The 19,113-nt window shown below is 34.2% G+C and overlaps 1 protein-coding gene across 1 annotated transcript in view; it reads left to right on the top strand.

Annotated features, from left to right (window-relative positions):
- Positions 1-19,113, top strand: part of RYR3 (ryanodine receptor 3) — a 247,414-nt gene that overhangs the window by 71,971 nt on the left and 156,330 nt on the right. The window contains exons 9-12 of the mRNA XM_075754124.1: positions 3,739-3,813; positions 4,738-4,894; positions 11,028-11,201; positions 15,123-15,244. Coding sequence (XP_075610239.1) covers positions 3,739-3,813; positions 4,738-4,894; positions 11,028-11,201; positions 15,123-15,244 — 528 coding nt within the window. The remainder of the gene's footprint in view (positions 1-3,738; positions 3,814-4,737; positions 4,895-11,027; positions 11,202-15,122; positions 15,245-19,113) is intronic.

A 19,113-nucleotide genomic window follows, 5' to 3' on the forward strand; every position in this document is an offset into this window, starting at 1 on the left:
AAGTTAGAGAAGAGTGATAATTTCTCTTTTCATAGAACAGACATTTAATTTTCTGAAGCTTTTGGTAGAGAATGCTCCTTAACAATTCACACAGTGACTATTCTCTGCCAAGAATTTTAACATCTTTTATTACAAGCCAAGTGAAAATACAAGGGATGGACTTAATGAATATCAAAAAGGAAGGCTTGGCAAAAACTCAGAATAAGATGGATGGGTAGAAGGAAGGAAGGAAGGAATCAAGGAGAAGATGAAGAAAATGTTGTGTGAATGCTCTTGTGAAAAAGCAGAATTTTTCTTTTACTTGCAGTTTTGTTACTGTAAGAGCAGGTGACTAATGCTAGTACAGTGTTGCATATAGAACAAGCTGGGAAAGGGTTAGAGATTTAAGTAGTATAGGATTTTAAGAATTATAAAAGATGAACAGGGACATAGCTATGGCATTCTTTCAGTGAAGGAATGGTTGAGTTGGGGCAAGGAGAAATGAAGGAGGTCAAAGAGAATGGAAATGAATTAGTAGTTATGAGCTTAGCTAGGAAAAGGTCATTAGAGTCTGCCAAAAGTAACATCAGTAAGATGAATGGGACCAAGGAGGATCTAGGATGAAAATGGAAAACAAAAACTCCGGACAGTTATTGTGTTTTCAATATATTCATAGAATCATAGAACAATCCAGGTTGGAAGGGACCTCCAAAGATCATATTCATAGAGTCTGGAAATGAAGATGAACTGATTACTATTTTTTTTGTTGTCATTTTGTATTTTGATTCTAGAGTATCAAAAACATTATTATGGAAGACAAGATGTGTAGGAAATGCTGCTACCTTTGCTATGAAGAAAATATATTCTTACTCTTATGGTGCACTATCATTTCAAAATTTTTGAAATTGCATGTGTGTTCTTAAATGTGACTCCTAAATAATGTACAGATGTAGATCTACAAGTCCGTTATCTTATACAGATATTGGATGCAAATGGTTTGTCCCACTTCAGTAGACTTCATGTTAATATATAGATTCTTCCTGGAATGTATTGGTGTTGATCAAGAAGCAGAACATCAAATAAATTAAAACCTCTAAGTGTTCTCAATAGAAGAAAAGTTGTAGAAACACTTGCTCAGATAAGAACAACAAAACTTTCATTTCACAAGCAGAGTTCCACGTCCCATAGTTGCACGAGAGCAGCACTAAATAGATACATATTTTTTTCCCCTGTTAACTGTTGAAAAAGGAAAAGAATTTGACAATCTGAAAAGCCAGTTAAAATTCTGCATTTCAAAATGCTACTTTAATTCATAACAAACAGCTAGGTTGTGACATTTTTATGTATGCATGTGCAGCATTCAGTCAAGTTTGCCAGAGCAGGAAGGCAGAGTTTAAATTCCCTTCCTGCATATTTTTTCAGATACATAAGTACAAGAGAAGGTCTAGCTCTTGTGCATGCTAGGGTGGATTAGTCCTGTTCATGTAGGAACACATGTAAGGAAGTTTTTCATCTTTCAGTAGCCATTCATGTCTTGTCATCGAAGCACCAGAATCTGTATAACCTTTTTCATATATAATGGATATAGGAAATACAATGGATAATAGGAAGGGTCTTGATCTGAAACTCAGGATACATAGAAACTTTTTTTTTCTTAAATAATAAAAGCCTTTCTTTATTGTACTGCTAGATTTTTCATTTGATTTTTTTTTTTTTGTGAAGTGTAAACAAAATTCCTTCCTAAGAACCAAATTAAAAGTTGAACTTTTTTTTTTTTTTTTTGTGTACCCTAATCACATTAGGATACAGTCATTGTTCATTTTGTGTTTTTCTGTGTTTTTCAGTTTGACGGTATTTATGGTTTGGGGTCAGTTCTAGTTATTGTAATTAAACAAGGAGCAGTGGAACTGTTTTCTTCATCTTTCTTCACCCCTTCTTTCTACTGGGAAAGGGAAGAACAGGTTATATGAATTACTGTTCTCACCTCTGACAAATATACAATAAAATTTTTCATTAGAAATTGGTGAAAACATTTAGGAATACGCATGAATCAATCTTGCTGACAGGTTCAACCAACCTCTCCTTTAGGTATCAGTAAATAAATACATAAACAGAAAGAACCACTGCCAGAGAAGTTTAGAAATACGAAAAAGGCTGTCTGCTTATATTGCTCTAAACAAAATTACAGACCCCAACAAACTTTTGGAAGTTTGCTGCACTTTTGAAAAGAAGCTAGTGAATCAGTTTGTTTTGCATCCAGAATAATTCTTCTTCTATGTCTGAACCCTTCTGTTGCTCAAATTATGAAGGAATGTACTGCAGTGTATTACAATTATTAAGAATATGTTTTTCTTATTGGTGTCTGCCTGGAGGACTCAGTTTCTGATCACACTCATGGTTTACACATAGATATTGTCATGTCACTCTTTCAAATGAAGAAGTAGGCATAGCAAAAAATAATTGTGTCATCCTCTGGTACTTGTTTGCTGTATGAACAGAATTCTGTTCAGTTAGAGCATCCACTGAGTATTTGCTACCAGTAACAGAACATTTCAAATTTTTGTATAATAATGGTGCAATAAACCTTTACGTACTACAGTATGGAGGACAGCTTGGGAGTCACACTCTGAAAGCAAGGCCTTCACTCTAATATAGTTTCCCAATGGCATTAATATTGCAGATAGTAGCCTAAAAATGTGTAAAATAAATTAAATTTACTTAGTTAAGAGATTCTTAAAAGATTTTAAAATAGGCAAGATGCACATCAAACTTCCCAAAATATTATTATAACTAAATAATTTGACTAGATGTTAATTATTTCCTAATTTTTTACTGTTGTGGAATGTAACAAATACAATTATTATTTAAAATTATTATTATTTTAAAAAAAAGTTTCTCTGTATCCTGAGTTTCAGATCAAGACCTTTCCTACTATCCATTTCCTATATCTATTATGAATGAAAAAGGTTATATAAATTCTGGTGCTTGGATGACAAGACATAAATGATTACTGAAAGATGAAAAACTTTCTTACATGTGTTCCTGTGAACAGGACTAATCCACCCTAGTTTGTATTTGTTTGTATTTGATTACTGCGTAGAATGTCAGCTTCAGCTCTAAAACATGTCGCTAACCCCTAGCCAGTAATTCAGGAAAACTAGATTACGTGAAGGGCTGAATCCGTTCGCTTCCTGGTTTTTATTTCTCTGAGTTTCCTAAAACTAATATACAATTTTATCTGTATTATCTGTTTTGTAAGGATTATAAGACAAAATCATTTGGTTTATTACCACCATTTTTTGTCTTTTAATAAGAACGTTAGAAGTAATTTGAGGAATGAAGCCTCTGATGTATTCATGTAGATGATCATTAATGTATGCAAATGTGTACACTTCTTTTAATATTGTGTTTATATGTATTTAAAAGCATTAGTAATTTAGATTAATCTCTTGGGAACTGTATGAATTACGTATTTTTATGACTGATTAAGTAACAGCAAAAGTTTGAACTCAGCCACTTTGAACGCAAAGTATTTTATCAGTTCCCGAGAGAGAACAGGTTAATGGCAATAGCCTGAGTTACCTGGGGCACTCGGATTGTGGATCGCGCTGTCAGCCACCAGCAGGAATCTTCCGTCCATTCAACTCCATCTGTTTAGCTGGGGAGAAGGGATTCCTACACAGTTTAAAGAGGAGTAAGTTACAAATAGTCTGTAGCACATATAAATACAAGAGGATGATCTTCTGAATCTTTTTGTAGGAAAGTACTTTATGAAACCGGAGGAGCTGGCGTTCGAGCAAGGTCTTTGTGGAGAGTAGAACCCCTTCGAATAAGGTACTGATACTTTTTGAACTTTTTTGTTAGCAACTTTTGTTATGTTAACAGCCATTCAATTATCACAGACCCTTAAGGCAGAACATGAGTAATATATTTGTCTTGCTATATGATATATGCTGGTATGTTCTTTGTTAATAATAAAAAGTAATCTACCATGATATAATCATATGGGGAATGTCAGTATTTTAAGACTTTTTATGTGTGTGTGTGTGTCTGTGTCCCATATCAAAAGCAGTGTTGCCTATGAGATATGTCTGCTTGAGACATTGCTTCTGTCCAAAAGTAAAATGCTTTCCTAGTTTTCACTTGGAATTTTAGAAGCATGGGTGGAAATCAAAAGAGTAATACCCCTCATGGGTGTCGTCTCTCTTTTTTAGACATTATCTCCCTCCTAGGTGATTTGTTATCTGTCACTTGTTGCAAGTGAAATTTCAATACATACCGTAAGGATATACATATTTTAACTTTGACAGCCTACTGTACTGTATGTTTGTTTTACTCTTCGTGTGTTTGTGATTGTGAATTAAATACCCTCATAACTAATGGAGATGTAGGATAGCTCTTTGGAATCTCGAGTCCTTACTTGGTTTAATTTGTTTGTTTAGGAAGTTAGCTGAAATACAGTAATTAATTTACACTTTTTAGAAACGTGTAAGATGTTTTTATGGACACCATATGTAACACCCTAATAAAACAGAGAGAGAGTATAGAAGCAAGAAAATGAAAAGCTATACTCTTTTCCAAGTCTCCCTTTGCAAATGTATTAACAGTTTTGCATCTGTTTTGATGCAAATATTGAAACCAAAAGCAAAAAGCAATATATATAGTTCATTCTATTTTCTGAACATCCTTTAAATCCCAAAAGAGAAATACTAGTTTTGCTTACTTCATAAATTATTTTTTGGTATCTCATATATTTAGTTGGAGTGGAAGTAACATCAGATGGGGACAGCCTTTCCGTCTTCGTCATATTACAACAGGAATGTACTTGGCTTTGAATGAAGATGAAGGACTTGCAATGTTAGACAGAGAAAAGTCGGACACAACATCTACTGCCTTTTGTTTTAGAGCAACAAAGGTAAATAACATCAATGCAAATTTGTCTTAAATGTGGAGCTCTCAATGACTAGATCTGAGTTGGTTCAATGACTTTATAAATTATTTGTAATTTCTAAGTTGAAGCAAATGACAAGGTTTATGCATGTAAATACAAAGGCAAACAACCTGAGTCAAGAGTGACAAAGGTTTCCTTGAGGTAAAATAGGGATGTTGAATAAATTTGAGAGTAAACTGAACTGTTAACAGGTTGAAAAAGTAAGACTGAAAACTAATACAATGCAAGATACAGTGGTTTAATATGAATGCTCTAATCATTATGGAAATATTTTAGTTGGACAGAATCTCATTAGAATGTTATTCATTCCAACTCTATCTGTCATAATTGAATTCAATTTAATTCAGTTCAGTTGAGCAAAATTCTGCCCTTGCCATTCTTTGTGCAGTATGTTGATAGGTGAATTCCAAGGAAAATGTAGTCAGTGATTTCTAAACCATATGTTTTCCAACTGTGCTCTTTAGTGAGCTGCTAATTGCACGTTACTAGCTTTTTCATCATTTCCAGCTGAGAAAAACAGTACAAGTGAGAGAGAATGAAGAATGAATATGGAGGTAGGCAGAATTACTAACTTTTTTTCCAGAAAGCAAAAGGTTTTTACACCAAAGATGATGAAAAGTTTTTATGTGCTTTCATGATATTACTTATAAATAGTTGCCATAGCTGCTGCAATAGAGTTTTTTATTAGGTATGAGAAGTTAAATGTTCCATATAATTCTGAGTGCTGTGTGGTCCCTGAAGGGCAATGAAAAAGAATCTTTAAAGTTAGATATATACTTGATAAAATCTAACATTAAGGGTCTTGACAGATGCTAGACTTTTTTTAGTATAATAAAGCAAATACGTCTTTTTAGGATGTTTAAAGTAGCAGTTTATTTTATTAGTGTGACTGCGTATGGTATGTCAAGATTTTTTATTTTAAACAATCAAAATAACTGAAAAACTATCAGGAAATTTCCTTAGGTTGCTAGATGCCTACCAAATAGTTTTTGGTTCTTTCTTCAGTGTAAAGGCTATGCAGTGTAGATTGTACGTGTGATCTTGTGCAGAGGCATTTCTTACAGGTGTAGTTTTTTCCCATTTTTGGCAAATCGTGGCACCCTGGTAGGGATGGTGAGTATGCCAGGAATGCCGCAGTTACTGGTTTAACATTGTGTTCAAATTCCTATAACATACTCAATACCTAACTGGACACTGGCTGTCCTACAGTTTCTTAATATTTTAAACTATGCATATAATGCATAAATTTTAAGTATCTAAATTTTATGTTGATGTATGCATACTTGTAAAATAAATAATTTCTGTTACATTGAATAAGCATGCCCTATTTTCTTACGCTTTTTATGGAGGTATGCCTCAGAGGCACATTAGTGAAATTCGTTTTATCCCCAAAATGACTAAGTTGAAGTACAGTGACTGTATAATGCATTCATCCCTTCTCCTGTGTTTGTACATAATATAGTTGTTAATGTACATTTGTATATGAAATACAAGTTCAGTGTCTCATCATCCTAGGATTTGTGCTGTCCTATATAGCAAAGAGTATTTTTATCTCACAATAGGTTATAAATTTGCTTTTGCCTGTGCCAAGAACAGGAATAGTTGTTTATTGTCTGGGCGGGTGAGAGCTGCACTAGCCCGTGGGTAGGGACATTCGTGTTTGCAAAGGTGAGGGGAACAAACAGTGCCAACTCTTCCTGAAGAAAGAAAGGTGAGGCTTTGGAAGTGAATAAACGCCAAAGATTGATCTGGACTGTAAGAAGAAAAGGACTCTTAAAGCCAAGTGCTGGTTACATACAGATTGAGGGGAAAAGAAGTGTAGAACTAATAGACTAGATATATGCAAGTGTGGTTATCTTAATTTCTGCACATATGGATTTGTAAACCTTTGTTTTCTCTTGTTCATTTTCTCAATGAAGAAATATTTTCACTTGCCTGGACCTTTATATGACATGAATTAAGGGAAATTTCAAGATAACTGTCTAACACCTTCCTATCCAGCTGTGTACAGATCTTTAAAAATAGAGTGCTGGAATACCTGACTGTTTACAGCACTCATGCCCTTTAGAATCATACAATACATCTGATTGGAAAGGATTTTGGGAAGTCATCTAGTCCAGCCTTCTCCAGGTGGGGTCAACACTGAATTCAGACCAGATTGCTCAGAATATGCATTGCTTTGGAGTATCCAGAAGGAAATAAAGCGTTTCTCCATTGAGGTATTCTTTCCAGTTTGAAAGCCAGCAAAAAGAGATTGTCTTTGCCAGCAGGCAGAGCTATGTGGAGTATAGCAAATCCCCAAGGCTTCCCGGGAGCCTGTAACATACGACTTTAAGTCTTGTTTTTTCCAACAGTTGTTATGGAGACCCTCTTGTTGAAAAAGCACACCCTCATCCTCAATATGGTTACATACCACTTCAGCAGTCTTGCGTGTTCCATGCTTTTCAGAACTTGTAATTGTGTTCATAATGTATCTACTTCCACGGTTTTGTTTCCTTTTGCTTGGTGACATTGGAAATTGAAATAGATATTTTAAATAATAAAATTAAAATTAGAGTTTTCCTTAATATGTTCTTACAGAAATAAGAATGGAGCTTTTAAAAAAAGTCAAAGAATATGCTAAAGAACATTATGGTGCTGCTTTCAATTAAACCAGCATAAGCAATATATGTCTATTTACTGCAAATTCCTGCAAACTAAGTTTACAAGCATGAGAAATTGACAGGAAACCGCCCAAATTATGCCTTTTGTTGTGTTTAATATGGAGCTTATTTCTGACAAAGTTTTAAAATGTCAGCCTTTGTATTTTAAGGCAACAGTTCAGTAATGGCTCGTGACCACAGACAGCAGTTTCCCTGCAGCAGATGGAATCCTGTTTTGAAATGGGGTGTTCTCATTCCAGCACAATACTTGGCTCAGTATACTCTGCTGAGCAGAATCTTAATTCTGTTTATAAATTTCTTTGAGATTAAACACAGTGAAGAAGAAGAGCATATTTAAAAAAAAAAAATATTTAAAAATTGTTATAGCCTAGAATTAATATTTGAGATTTCATATTTTATTTTCATGACGGTATATATAATTGACAATGAAAAAATTATTGGTGTAGTCTGAGTAAGTAACATTCTGACACATTCAAAAGTCACAGATGACTCATGCAGAAGGATTTGATATCATTTTAATATTACTGCCAGCATGTAGCTATCTTAGGGGCTCAACATGGCGTTAGGATGTCGTAATAGTTTAGTAGTAATCTTGAAGTTTAATTCGTTTTTGGAATAAGATGAGAGATATTACAGAGTCCTTTACCTATAATCGTCTCTAAAAGTTCAAATATTTATTTGTAACTTCATATTTTACAATCATCATTTCCCAGTAAACACTACATTTCAAATACACTATTAAGCTATTTTTTTCTACTTATTTTGTATTGGAAGAGAAAATAGAAGGCGAAATTAAAGTCACTTTTCTTTCCTTGCCTACTGGGATGTAGAAAGGTATTACAGCAAAGTATACAGAGTACAGTAAGCCAACTAGCAAGATAGGTAAGATCACAGTATCAGTTCTCTACTCTTATGTTTGTAGACCTTTTATTGTTTTCTTTTGTTAAATTGGGGTAGCCCATGGTAGTACTTTTAATGCAATAACAGTATGCAACACCAAAAGATACAATTTTAATTAGCGGAATAGGTGAGATTTAATAAGCGTTCAGCAGTCAGGTTGTCTTACCATTCTTAGTGGTACATAAATAAGTACGTTTATGTACTTAAAGTCCTTAAAGTACCAAGGGTTTTTTTCCCTACTGCATTTTTACAAGATGACTGTTGAAAAATCATTGTAAAGACAGTTGGGTTTATTTGTCCTGTTCACACTGCCATTCCTTACCTTCCTTCTATTATGTAGGAATCTATGATTCTATGAATTCTCTGATCTTCTAAATCTTGCCGTCCTTCTAGTGTATTAAATATCTTGTGAAAATAGCATCTTTGACAGCTTTGCTCCTTTCTTCCTTCTTTTTTTATTTTTGGTTGCTGCTATTTTGCCTTTGCCATCTTCCAGCCCCGTTACGTGATTTGTTTTCTTCAACTTGATTCATTCATGGCCTGAGGGAGTTAAACTGAGAATAGATTGTGAAGAGAGGGTTTGAAGCAGAAAGTGTTTGAATATTTTGCTGCTAAGATATGTCAAATATCTAGATAAGAGATATATTTTTTCCCCTTCTTCATCTGATAATCTTTATCTGACCATACTTTTCAGCTGTTAGAAAGTACACCCTCTCTTTGCACACTGCTATCAAATGACTTGGCTGAAATCCTAGAGAAACTGGACAGAGCGCAAAGAGCAAAACATCATGAAGAGCAACTTATGCTGTATTGCTTAAAGTGAGAACAGCCTTCAGGCCCCCAAAATCATTCTAAAGCTTTATTTTGGAAATTAAAAAAATTTTTGGTTTTTTCCTTTAGTTTTAGTGTCATCAGAAAGGATCAGTATCACTTAATTTTTCAAAACAGTAACTTAATTAGGATCACTTGTTACCATATTATGATTTCTTTCACTGAAATTTTCATTCATGCTTCATTCTTGATGCAGATGGTAATATTTTAGAAATATGTTTTAATCTTCAGGGTGCTATGTAAAGCCCAATAATTAATTGCTGACAGTTACTGTATTGTGCTATTTAACAATACTTTTCATTTAATGGCCTCACTGTAAATGTATATTGAAAGAGTTCATCTTTATCTGTATGTGATAGTGCAGTCCGCATAAATATGATGTGACATAATTTCCCCATAGTCTTGATATTGTATTGGTATCTCCAAGGAATGTCTTGTAATTTCATTCTATTTCATCTTGGCATTATAATGCTGTCTGTTTTAACTAAAATAATTGTTGAAGTGTGACAGCTAAATTCCATTTAAATGAAAGTAGATTAGCATAGTTAAAAAAAGAACTTCTTTTTACTCCACAGATGATGAACATTCAGTAAACTGAAATGAAATTAGAAAATGTGTTACACATATAATAGTGTAAACTGTGTCTCAATGTCTAGCTTATGAGCAACAAAAGAACAACTATCTACATTCAAGGTTAAGTCCATCAGAGCATTTGAAATCATAGAAAAATTATATACTTTTTAATTTATTTACTACAGAGTGGTTTTGTTTAATCCATAAAGAAAACCACTCTGTACATGCATCCATAATTTGCTATTACAGAATTTGCTGCATAATTTTGTTCTTAATCCTGAATTCAATGTGAAAAATATTTTATTTTAAAGAAAAAGATACTTGCTTTTATGCTTGAGACTTAAAATTGTCTGGTCGTGAAGAATAATGGGTTTAAGAAATAGGTTGGGCTTAAAAATTATATTGGGTATTCTAGCCAAGCATCAAGCAATGTCTTTAAAAGAGATATGAAAGAATCCAATTCCTCTTAGAAAGAGGATAAGTGTAAAACTAAAATAAACATTAAAATAATGAAAAAGGAAAAAAGGAAAATAAATGTAAAAGCCAAATCATACTTATTTTTAAAAAATAACATTTTCTTCTTTGCTGGTTGTTGCAATAGAGAGGCCTCATTCCAAGTGAAGTTTTTATCTGCATATACTATTTATAAGCAAAAAAAAAAAAAAAACAACAAAACAAAACCCAAAAAAATCTGTAGTATAAAATATTTTAACTAAATTTGTTTCTGCTTATTTTTTCTTTTTCATATTTAAGCTAAAATGTGAAAATTTTAGTAATATAGAATTCTTCAGACTAATGAACTGAGACTTTAATTACATCAGTAACTCAATTGTTGATTAGGTTAGGTTAAATATTTAAAGATTTTTTTAGTATCTTTACATGGTAATGGATTTTACTTGATTTTTCTTGGTTCAGTGAAAATGGTGCTTCAAATTTGAAGTGTTTTTTAATCAGAATCTGACTAATTAATATGATAGAGACAGAAATTGTGTGAAATGAAATTTTAGCTGAATCTTAACAACGTGAGTGGCATAAATGTTATTCAATGTTGGAATGTGTTTCAGTGTAGAATTCAATGATTTATCCTGTTTCAGTATGGAGAGTAAATGCCAACTTTTATTTTATCTTAGGAGCTAAAAGAAAAGCAGGATTCTAGTCTTAAACGTGACATTGATGGAATGGGAGTCCCAGAAATAAAGTACGGTGATTCAATCTGTTTTGTTCAACATGTGGCCAGTGCCTTATGGTTGACTTACAAAGCACAAGATGCTAAATCAGCACGTTTAGCTCCCTTGAAAAGAAAGGTAATTTTTGTTGGGTTTTTTTAATTACTTGGGAAATAAATGTTTATTGCATAACAGTTTTGATCTGTCCTGTATTTTACCATTCTACCAATGTGGCAATTGTGGGTTTAATTGTTTTGTGCCATTTTATTGAAAATGGTGTGAATGTTTCACTGTAAAAATGAAAACAATGGTGAATACTAACATAACTACATAACTGAAGAAAAACTTTGCTGTTAAGAAATGTATTTAGCTATTTTTCTTCCTAGAAGAAATTATTAATTTAGGCTCAATATTTATTTTGTTCACTTCAGTAAACTATGGAAATTTTTGATTTGGATGGTCAAATCACTTTTTTGAACATCTACTTTTAAAGGTTTAATGGTGTATACTTGTAAGTCATCTTACATTCACTGTTGGGTTAGATATTTTTATTGAGTATATTGTATGAAATGGCAATTAAATACATGACTTCAGAAATAACCCTAGAAACTGCTCAAGTTTCTTAAGGGATATCAGTGAACAATTTCCTGCCAAAATGTTAGGTGTAATTGTGATGTGGCATCAAGATCTTTCCCTTGGCCTTTTGATTATAGAGTATGGGTATACTCTTAATTAGGGGTATATGACCTGTTATCTCTTCAAATTATATTTACATTTCATTCAGAATTAAGAGATTTAGTTCTAGCTTTGTAGTAGTTCTAGCAGAACTACATCATTACAAAATGATTCTTTGATTCTATATTCATAGACTTTTTACAACTTGAACCTATAATTAGAACATGAAAAAGAAAAAAGTTCATTACTGATTAGAAGTTGGAATTCTTCTTTAATTACTTGTATGTATGTACGTATATTGACAAGAGGATACCTGTACACAAGCACTATAATACAAAAAATGAGGTACTCAGCAGCACCCTTGGCATAATCTCTATTTATGCAGCACACATGGTCATAGACAGGCAGTGAGAGCCCATCCCCTTCACATCTACTCAGTAACCTGGCTGATCAGAGAAATTCTTAACTGTGTGCCAGTCATTCAGTATTTTCTTGGTAAGAGATTTAATCATACAATGATCTCTTCCTTTCCCATGGCAGTATTGGCTATGGGATTCTGTTTCCTCAGAGGGTCCAATTTTAGTTCTTGAAAAGAAAACATGTAGATTCCTCCTTTGTGTGCAGTGAAGAAGTTTGCAATCGCTTCTTGTGAAGTTTAGTAACTTTTTTCCTCAATTTTTCTGCTCAGCAGCAAAGGACTGAAAGAACCTCCATAACTGCCTGTCGCTTTTATTCTCCTTTCAAACTGTTTCATCCATGTTCAAAGACACCAAATCTTTTGTTGCCCTCTCACCTGGAGAATTCTCTCCTGTTAAGTGCCTTCAAACAAAAGAAAACCCAAACCTTCTTGCTTCCTGTAATTGATATTCCTGTGGAGGCAAGAAACATTTTTTTGTCCCCTGCAAAATATGGTACTAGTCTATAATTTTGTAAGCAAGTTTAGATATATACATCCCTTTAAATTTCATATCAAATTATTTTTCTACAGTAAAAGTGAACTCATAGCTTTGTATGCATCCTCCACCATCATTTTGTCATGAGATTTTCAGTCACTGTAATCCTTCCCAAGCTGACCTGTATTTTTTGTAACACACCTCAGTAGCCCTGGGAGGATTGAGAAATACCTTATTTTTGCAAGAGGCAAAGGAGGTATTTTGTTCCCATAACCTAGCTATTATCCCTGATACCTGCTGCAAATCTAAAGACAAGAAAACAACTATGGGGTTAGTTCTGTTATAAAATGCTCAAAATGCCAAGTAAAAATTTCTGTTGTTTGGCTTTGATGTAGTTTCATGTATCTAGTTACCATGCTGTCTTTGCTAGACACAAATATGTAAGAAATTCTGGCATCATTAATGGGGCTTCTGTTGAATGATTTCTGCCAGAATGTTGATCTGTTGTATCTCTCTCTCTCTCTGAGATCTTGGTTACCAAAGTTCAAGACTTTGCCAAACATGTAGCATATATTCCTCTGTTCTCTGAGCTCCAGCATTCAGGAGCTCTGCAAGAGTTCATATCCCCAGAGCTATTCAAGCACAGAAGCAAAGTCTCAAACTGAAAAGATAGGCATCCATCAGAGAACAGAGGAATATATGCTACATGTTTGGCATTCATGTCCTGGACCATTACTCAGGGTATTGGTCAATACCAGTGCCCTGCTGTACTTCAGCAACCAAGGCAGTGCCAAATGCCCTTTTTCTGCATAAATGGTTTCTCTGAGGAACTGAAGTAGGCAGTGCTGGGTGCTTCTGGCCATGATCTACTTAGTGGAGTTCTAAATAGCACTTTCCTGTCACTGTGATGTTTCTGGATTATTTAGTTGAGGAGGTTTTTTGGTCAGAGAAATAAGGAAGAATAGATCCTTCTAAAAGACTTCTCCTCTCTTCCCTGATCTACTGCATACTTAGGGAGTAGAGTGCGTATCTGCTACACAATGGTGAAGGTACAATTACTTTGCAAGGCCTGGCAGCTTTAATACCCTGTCTGTCAAACATTTTATTTCCTGTACCATTCCTTCAGCTCCAAAATCTGGACCTACATGCAATGGCCTGAGGAAACATTCCTGATTGATTGTTAAATGTTTTCTTGTTAGTTTTGTGATGGGAAGAGCAGTTCTTTATTTCTTGTTCAGTTAAGAGATACCAGGACCTTTCTTTAAGGAAACAGTGATATTTCAGCGAACACAGTTGCTCACAGTGTGGCTCTGTATAAAGAAGTACTTGAACAAAGAGGAAAGATGACCAATATGTAAACAAGTCTCCTTTAAGACAATATTATCAATATACTGATTCAAAAGTGTCTTCCTAGTCTTCTCCGTCCCATATCTATGGATTCTGGGGTCCAGATAAACTCATAGAGTGTTGTGTCCCTCTTTTAAAAGCACTTCCACAGCATCTTGGAAGGAGCAGAGCACACATGTACTTTGGATCCTGCCATGTATAAAACCCCATCACTTTCCAATGCTTTGGTATACCTATATGCCAGTATGTACAAAAAGCTGTTGGTAAACAACTTTCCCATTTGTGGCAGTAGCCACTTGTATAACATTATTCTTTTCTTTGTTAACTGTTCAGTGCCTACAGAATTACTCAGCTAAGTGGGAAGTCAGATAGAATTTTTTTTACTATGTCAGAGCTAAACCAATACATTTTTCAGTGGAGAATTCAATAGGTTACATCTTAGGCAAGGCAGCAGGATAACTCACATTTAATTCTTACACACGTGCTGCAGGTTTTTAATGACTCAAAATGATCAAGACTTGGTTTTGTGATACCTAAAAATTATGCTGGTTTTTTGTGAAATTGGGTATTTATTTAAAGGGAAAATTAATAAGCCACCAAAGGATTTCTGTTACTCCTTGAAATTCCTATGATGTTTGCATCTGGTTCTGATAAGAATCCAGACTAATGTGTAGAGAATAATTAAATGAATCAGAAGTTACTCATAAATGTTGTTGCTCCTTTAGCCCCATTGTAACTTTTATGATGTTTTTCATTCCAGCTTGATTTTCTTGTCAGTAGTCTTTTTATGTATGAATCCCTTAGTAAATGATGCTTAAGATAGTGAAGATCATCTTTCCCTGACAGCCAGAATGTAGAAAGAATGACATTTTTTGTTTCAGTTGGAAAATATTTGATAAGCATATAGGTTTAATGAATTGCAGGAGAATAAGCATACTTTAAAATGTTTTCTCTGAATAACTTCTATGTGAAACTGACAAATTTGTAATTAATTAATAACAGGTGTTCAAATAAAGTGATTAACAAGTAGTAGCTCGGTATATATGCAATTACTGGTTTTAGTGCAATATTGAAATGTTACAAAATATTTAAAATAACAAAGGTTTTTTAAGTAACTGTTGTGATAATTACTGACTTTCAATAGGTTATATTACACCAAGAAGGCCATATGGATGATGGTCTAACTTTACAAAGATGTCAGCACGAGGAATCCCAGGCTGCTCGAATCATTCGCAATACTACAAGCTTATTCAGCCAGTTTACAAGGTAGTTGTTACCATCTTATATACAATAAATTCTTGCTTGTTTTTTAAAGTATTCTGAAATGATAAGAATTTCTCTAACAAAATCCTTCTTTCCTGTTTTCAGGTATTTGTATTTAGAAGCTATACATTTTTACTGACTTAAGTGTGTCATTTTGATGAGTTATGCTCTTAAATAGATAAAACAGCATATTTAAGATTATTTACATGAAATCTAATACCTTGAAGCCAGAAGCAAACCGAATCATAATCCAGGTTGAAGGAAGCATGCTAATTATCTCAATGTAACTCCATTATTAAGCATTCTACAGTAGCTAGATCTTCATAATATCCATAAAAGGGTTCTTATTTTTCTATTTTTCTCGGTAGACCAAATATTATAGTTAACTCTATTCAAATTTGTCAAACTAATTGAAACCATAGCAGCCCCAAGTCCATGCAATTAAACAATAGAAGGAAGTACAAAATAGATCTCTGCATGCCTGGGAGGAGAATATCAATTTCTTGCCTTCAAAATCTAGACTTCAGTATTTTACCTGTACTTTTTTAATCATCCATCCTGTTGATCCTCCTACTTCTCTGTCACCCCGTCTGATCATATCTGGAAGATTTAAAGATCAGAGGAATTGTATGCAGTATGATAGTGGGGTGATTGACACACCTGGGGGATGGGATGCCATTCAGAGGGACCTGGACACTTGAGAAGTGGACCCATGTGAACCCCATGAGGTTCTGACTATTATTCAGGTTATCTGATCTAAATCTACCCTCTTTCAGTTTAAAGCAATTACCCCTTGTCCTGTCACCACGTGCCCTTGTAAATAGTCCCCCTCCAGCTTTCTTGTAGGCCTCCTTTAGGTACTTTAGGAGAGCTGTTCCAGCCCTCTGATCATCTCCGTGGCCCTCCTTTGGACCCGCTCCTCTCCTGTGAAGACAGACTGAGAGAATTTGGGTTGTTCAGCCTGGAGAAGAGAGGGCTCTAAGACCTTATTGCAGCCTTTCAGTACTTAAAGGGGGCTTATAAGAAAGATGGGGACCAAGTTTTGAATAGGGCTTGTAGCAATAGGACAAGAGGTAAGGGTTTTAAACTAAAAGAGGGTAGATTCAGACTAGATATAAAGAAGAAATTGTTCACGATGAGGATTTGAACCTGAGGGAACAGGTTGCCCAGAAAAGTGGTACATGTCCCATCCCTGGAAACATTCAAGGTCAGGTTGGATGGGGCTCTGAGCAACCTGATCTAGTTGAAGATGTCCCTGTTTATTGCAGGGAAGTTGGATAGATGTCCTTTAAATGTCCCTTGAAACCCAAACCAATGTATGATTCTATGATAACAGATTAGATGCAGTAACAACAATTAGGGCAGAAGGCTAACTGTCAGCTGAGAAGGTAAAAGGAAGAACTTTTTAACTTCTTTCTCTCAGCTAAAATATTATGTGAGCATTCCTAAATCTTCTGTTTAAACCAACACATTTATTCACAGTGGAATAGACTTATGGGTATTCAAAGTCGGCATCTCAGCAGAGAGATGGTGACTATATCTGATTTTAAGGAATAACTCAAGTTGTGTTTCTAAGACTTTAGAATGGAATCAATAGAATTATCTTCTGAATAGTATGTATCTTCCAAATCTTTGCTGTACTAGAGGGCAATGCAGTTATTATCATTCAGTAAGCAGTATCTGGGATTGGGCTGTTGCACTAACTGTGTAATAGAATTCAAAAAACTAATGTGGAAACAGTCATGGCTATTTCCACAGATCAAAACACCAAAGCCCTTGGACACTTGGTCACTGTGAAACATACAATTTATGAGTACCCTAAGCATGGAGTCAATACTACAAAGGGCATTAGAAAATCAGGTAAATTAAGCAATTTAATATGACATCAGACTTGCTCTGTCACAATCTTGATTTATCAAGAAGATTATATGAAGAGTTGTACTTGGTAAGTAATTGCCTAATATCCTTGCCACACGTACGACAACATAATTCCTTTCTTTTCATGGAAAAATACAGTCGGCCAATAGCAAAACAAATTTCTTGGACATGAATATCATTTAAAGGGGTTTATCTAAATTTGTATTTTGCTGACTGAAGACCCTTTGCATCCTCAGGAGATGTTGAATCTTAATGAACCATTGACAAAATGAACATGAAAAGATACTGTATTTATCACATTTCATCCCTAGCTTGGTTTTCTGGATTCAAGCCTGTATTTAAGCAGTATTATTTATGAAGTAGATTTTCTGAATCAAAATTTGACTTGCTTTCACCTTATTTATGCACTCACTTCAGCTTGTATTTTTCAAATCTTCTTGAAGTCTATGTTGTGCTTAAGAAGGTTTGTTCTACTGCTGTGTATCATCTGGCTTATCAATTTGTACAAAACTGTTCAGAATGTTTTCTGCCACTTATTAGCTCAGCTTAATTTTGACAGACCTTAATTACCAAGAAGTTTGAAACTTTACATGGAAATAGTTCTAAACTGAATGTTCTGATAAGGATTTTAGTATTTGGATAGTGAGGGGAAGTATCGTGAAAACTGCCTTACACATGTGGTTATATTTCACTTTTTGAATAATACCTTTAGCTATGTTAGTTTGAAAATATGGGACATTCTGAAGCATAATTCTATAATATTAGCTTAATTTTATTATGCTGTTTCCTTTGTTACTTTTGTTCCCCTTCCCTTGTCCTGTTCTTTAGAGTAAATTGTTCATGACATTTCTCTTACATTAGGGAACTTACAGGTTAATAGCTGTTTAACAAGCAGCAAGACAAAGATCTTCAATGAAAATTTCATGCTTCCTTCACTCTAGCTCTTCCATATGATATGTTTTTGTCTGATGATTTTTAGGGTAAAATAAAATTCTGTGTCAATGCATATTTATTTATAATTACTGAGATCAACTTATAAGAATACACAATAAAATCAGTAAGAATTTATGTAGTACTGAAGAAACTATTTTTTCACAGTGCTTGGCAGAAATTTTAATTATGATGATCAAGTGATCATCCTCGTTTTCCTGCCTAATAGATTTAAAAAAAAAAAAAAAGTTTATAATTAAGAATTTGCTTCCATAGAGCCCTCCATATGAGACTGTGTTTAAAACATTACTTCTCCAGTATCACAAGTGACTACGCTACTCGTCTGCACATCCTGTGCTGAGGTTATAAAAGCAGACCCACCTCTGCCAGCAATCAGCTCCTCCTAGATTATACTATTTATAATAGTAAATCTGAAAAATTGGGTTGTTGCCCAAGATTGAGCAAATGGTTGAACAAGAAAGAGACATTATTTTACTGACAGCTGAGATTCCTTGAAATGCCTTATATTTTTAAAGCCCCCTTTTCTTTTATTTCCTATATAGAGTTGATACAGAAGGCCTAATTAATGGTTAGGATTACCTGTTATTTTTGTATTCTTTGTCTAGAAGACTGGGGGTGTACAGCCTCAATAACTACTACTATTTTAGACCATCTGCACATTACATATGTATCATCAATAAGATTTAAAGTATCTGAAAAAAATCAGTTACTGTAAGAAAGGACTTGAGTATATCTTTCATCTCTGTTTCATCTTTTTGCCGACTTACATTGTTTCTTCTGCTCATTTTTTCATTTGTGGCTTTTTTTAATCTTTCTCTCTCTTTACGTCAGTACAGAAAGGGAAACAATTTCACTTCAGGAAGCTCTGAGCATTGAACACCAAACCAACAGAGGTTTGAATGATTTGCAATTCAGATTAGCTGCTGCTCATACACGTCATATGTATAACAAGACTTGATTTAGATACCAACAGAAAATGGGCTGCTACAAAATACTGTAAATCAACGTGCGAAAATGAATAATGCTGCCGGTCTTTCTCATTG

This window comes from Balearica regulorum, chromosome 5 (assembly GCF_011004875.1).
Source record: "Balearica regulorum gibbericeps isolate bBalReg1 chromosome 5, bBalReg1.pri, whole genome shotgun sequence".
NCBI classification, from domain to species: Eukaryota; Metazoa; Chordata; class Aves; order Gruiformes; family Gruidae; genus Balearica; species Balearica regulorum.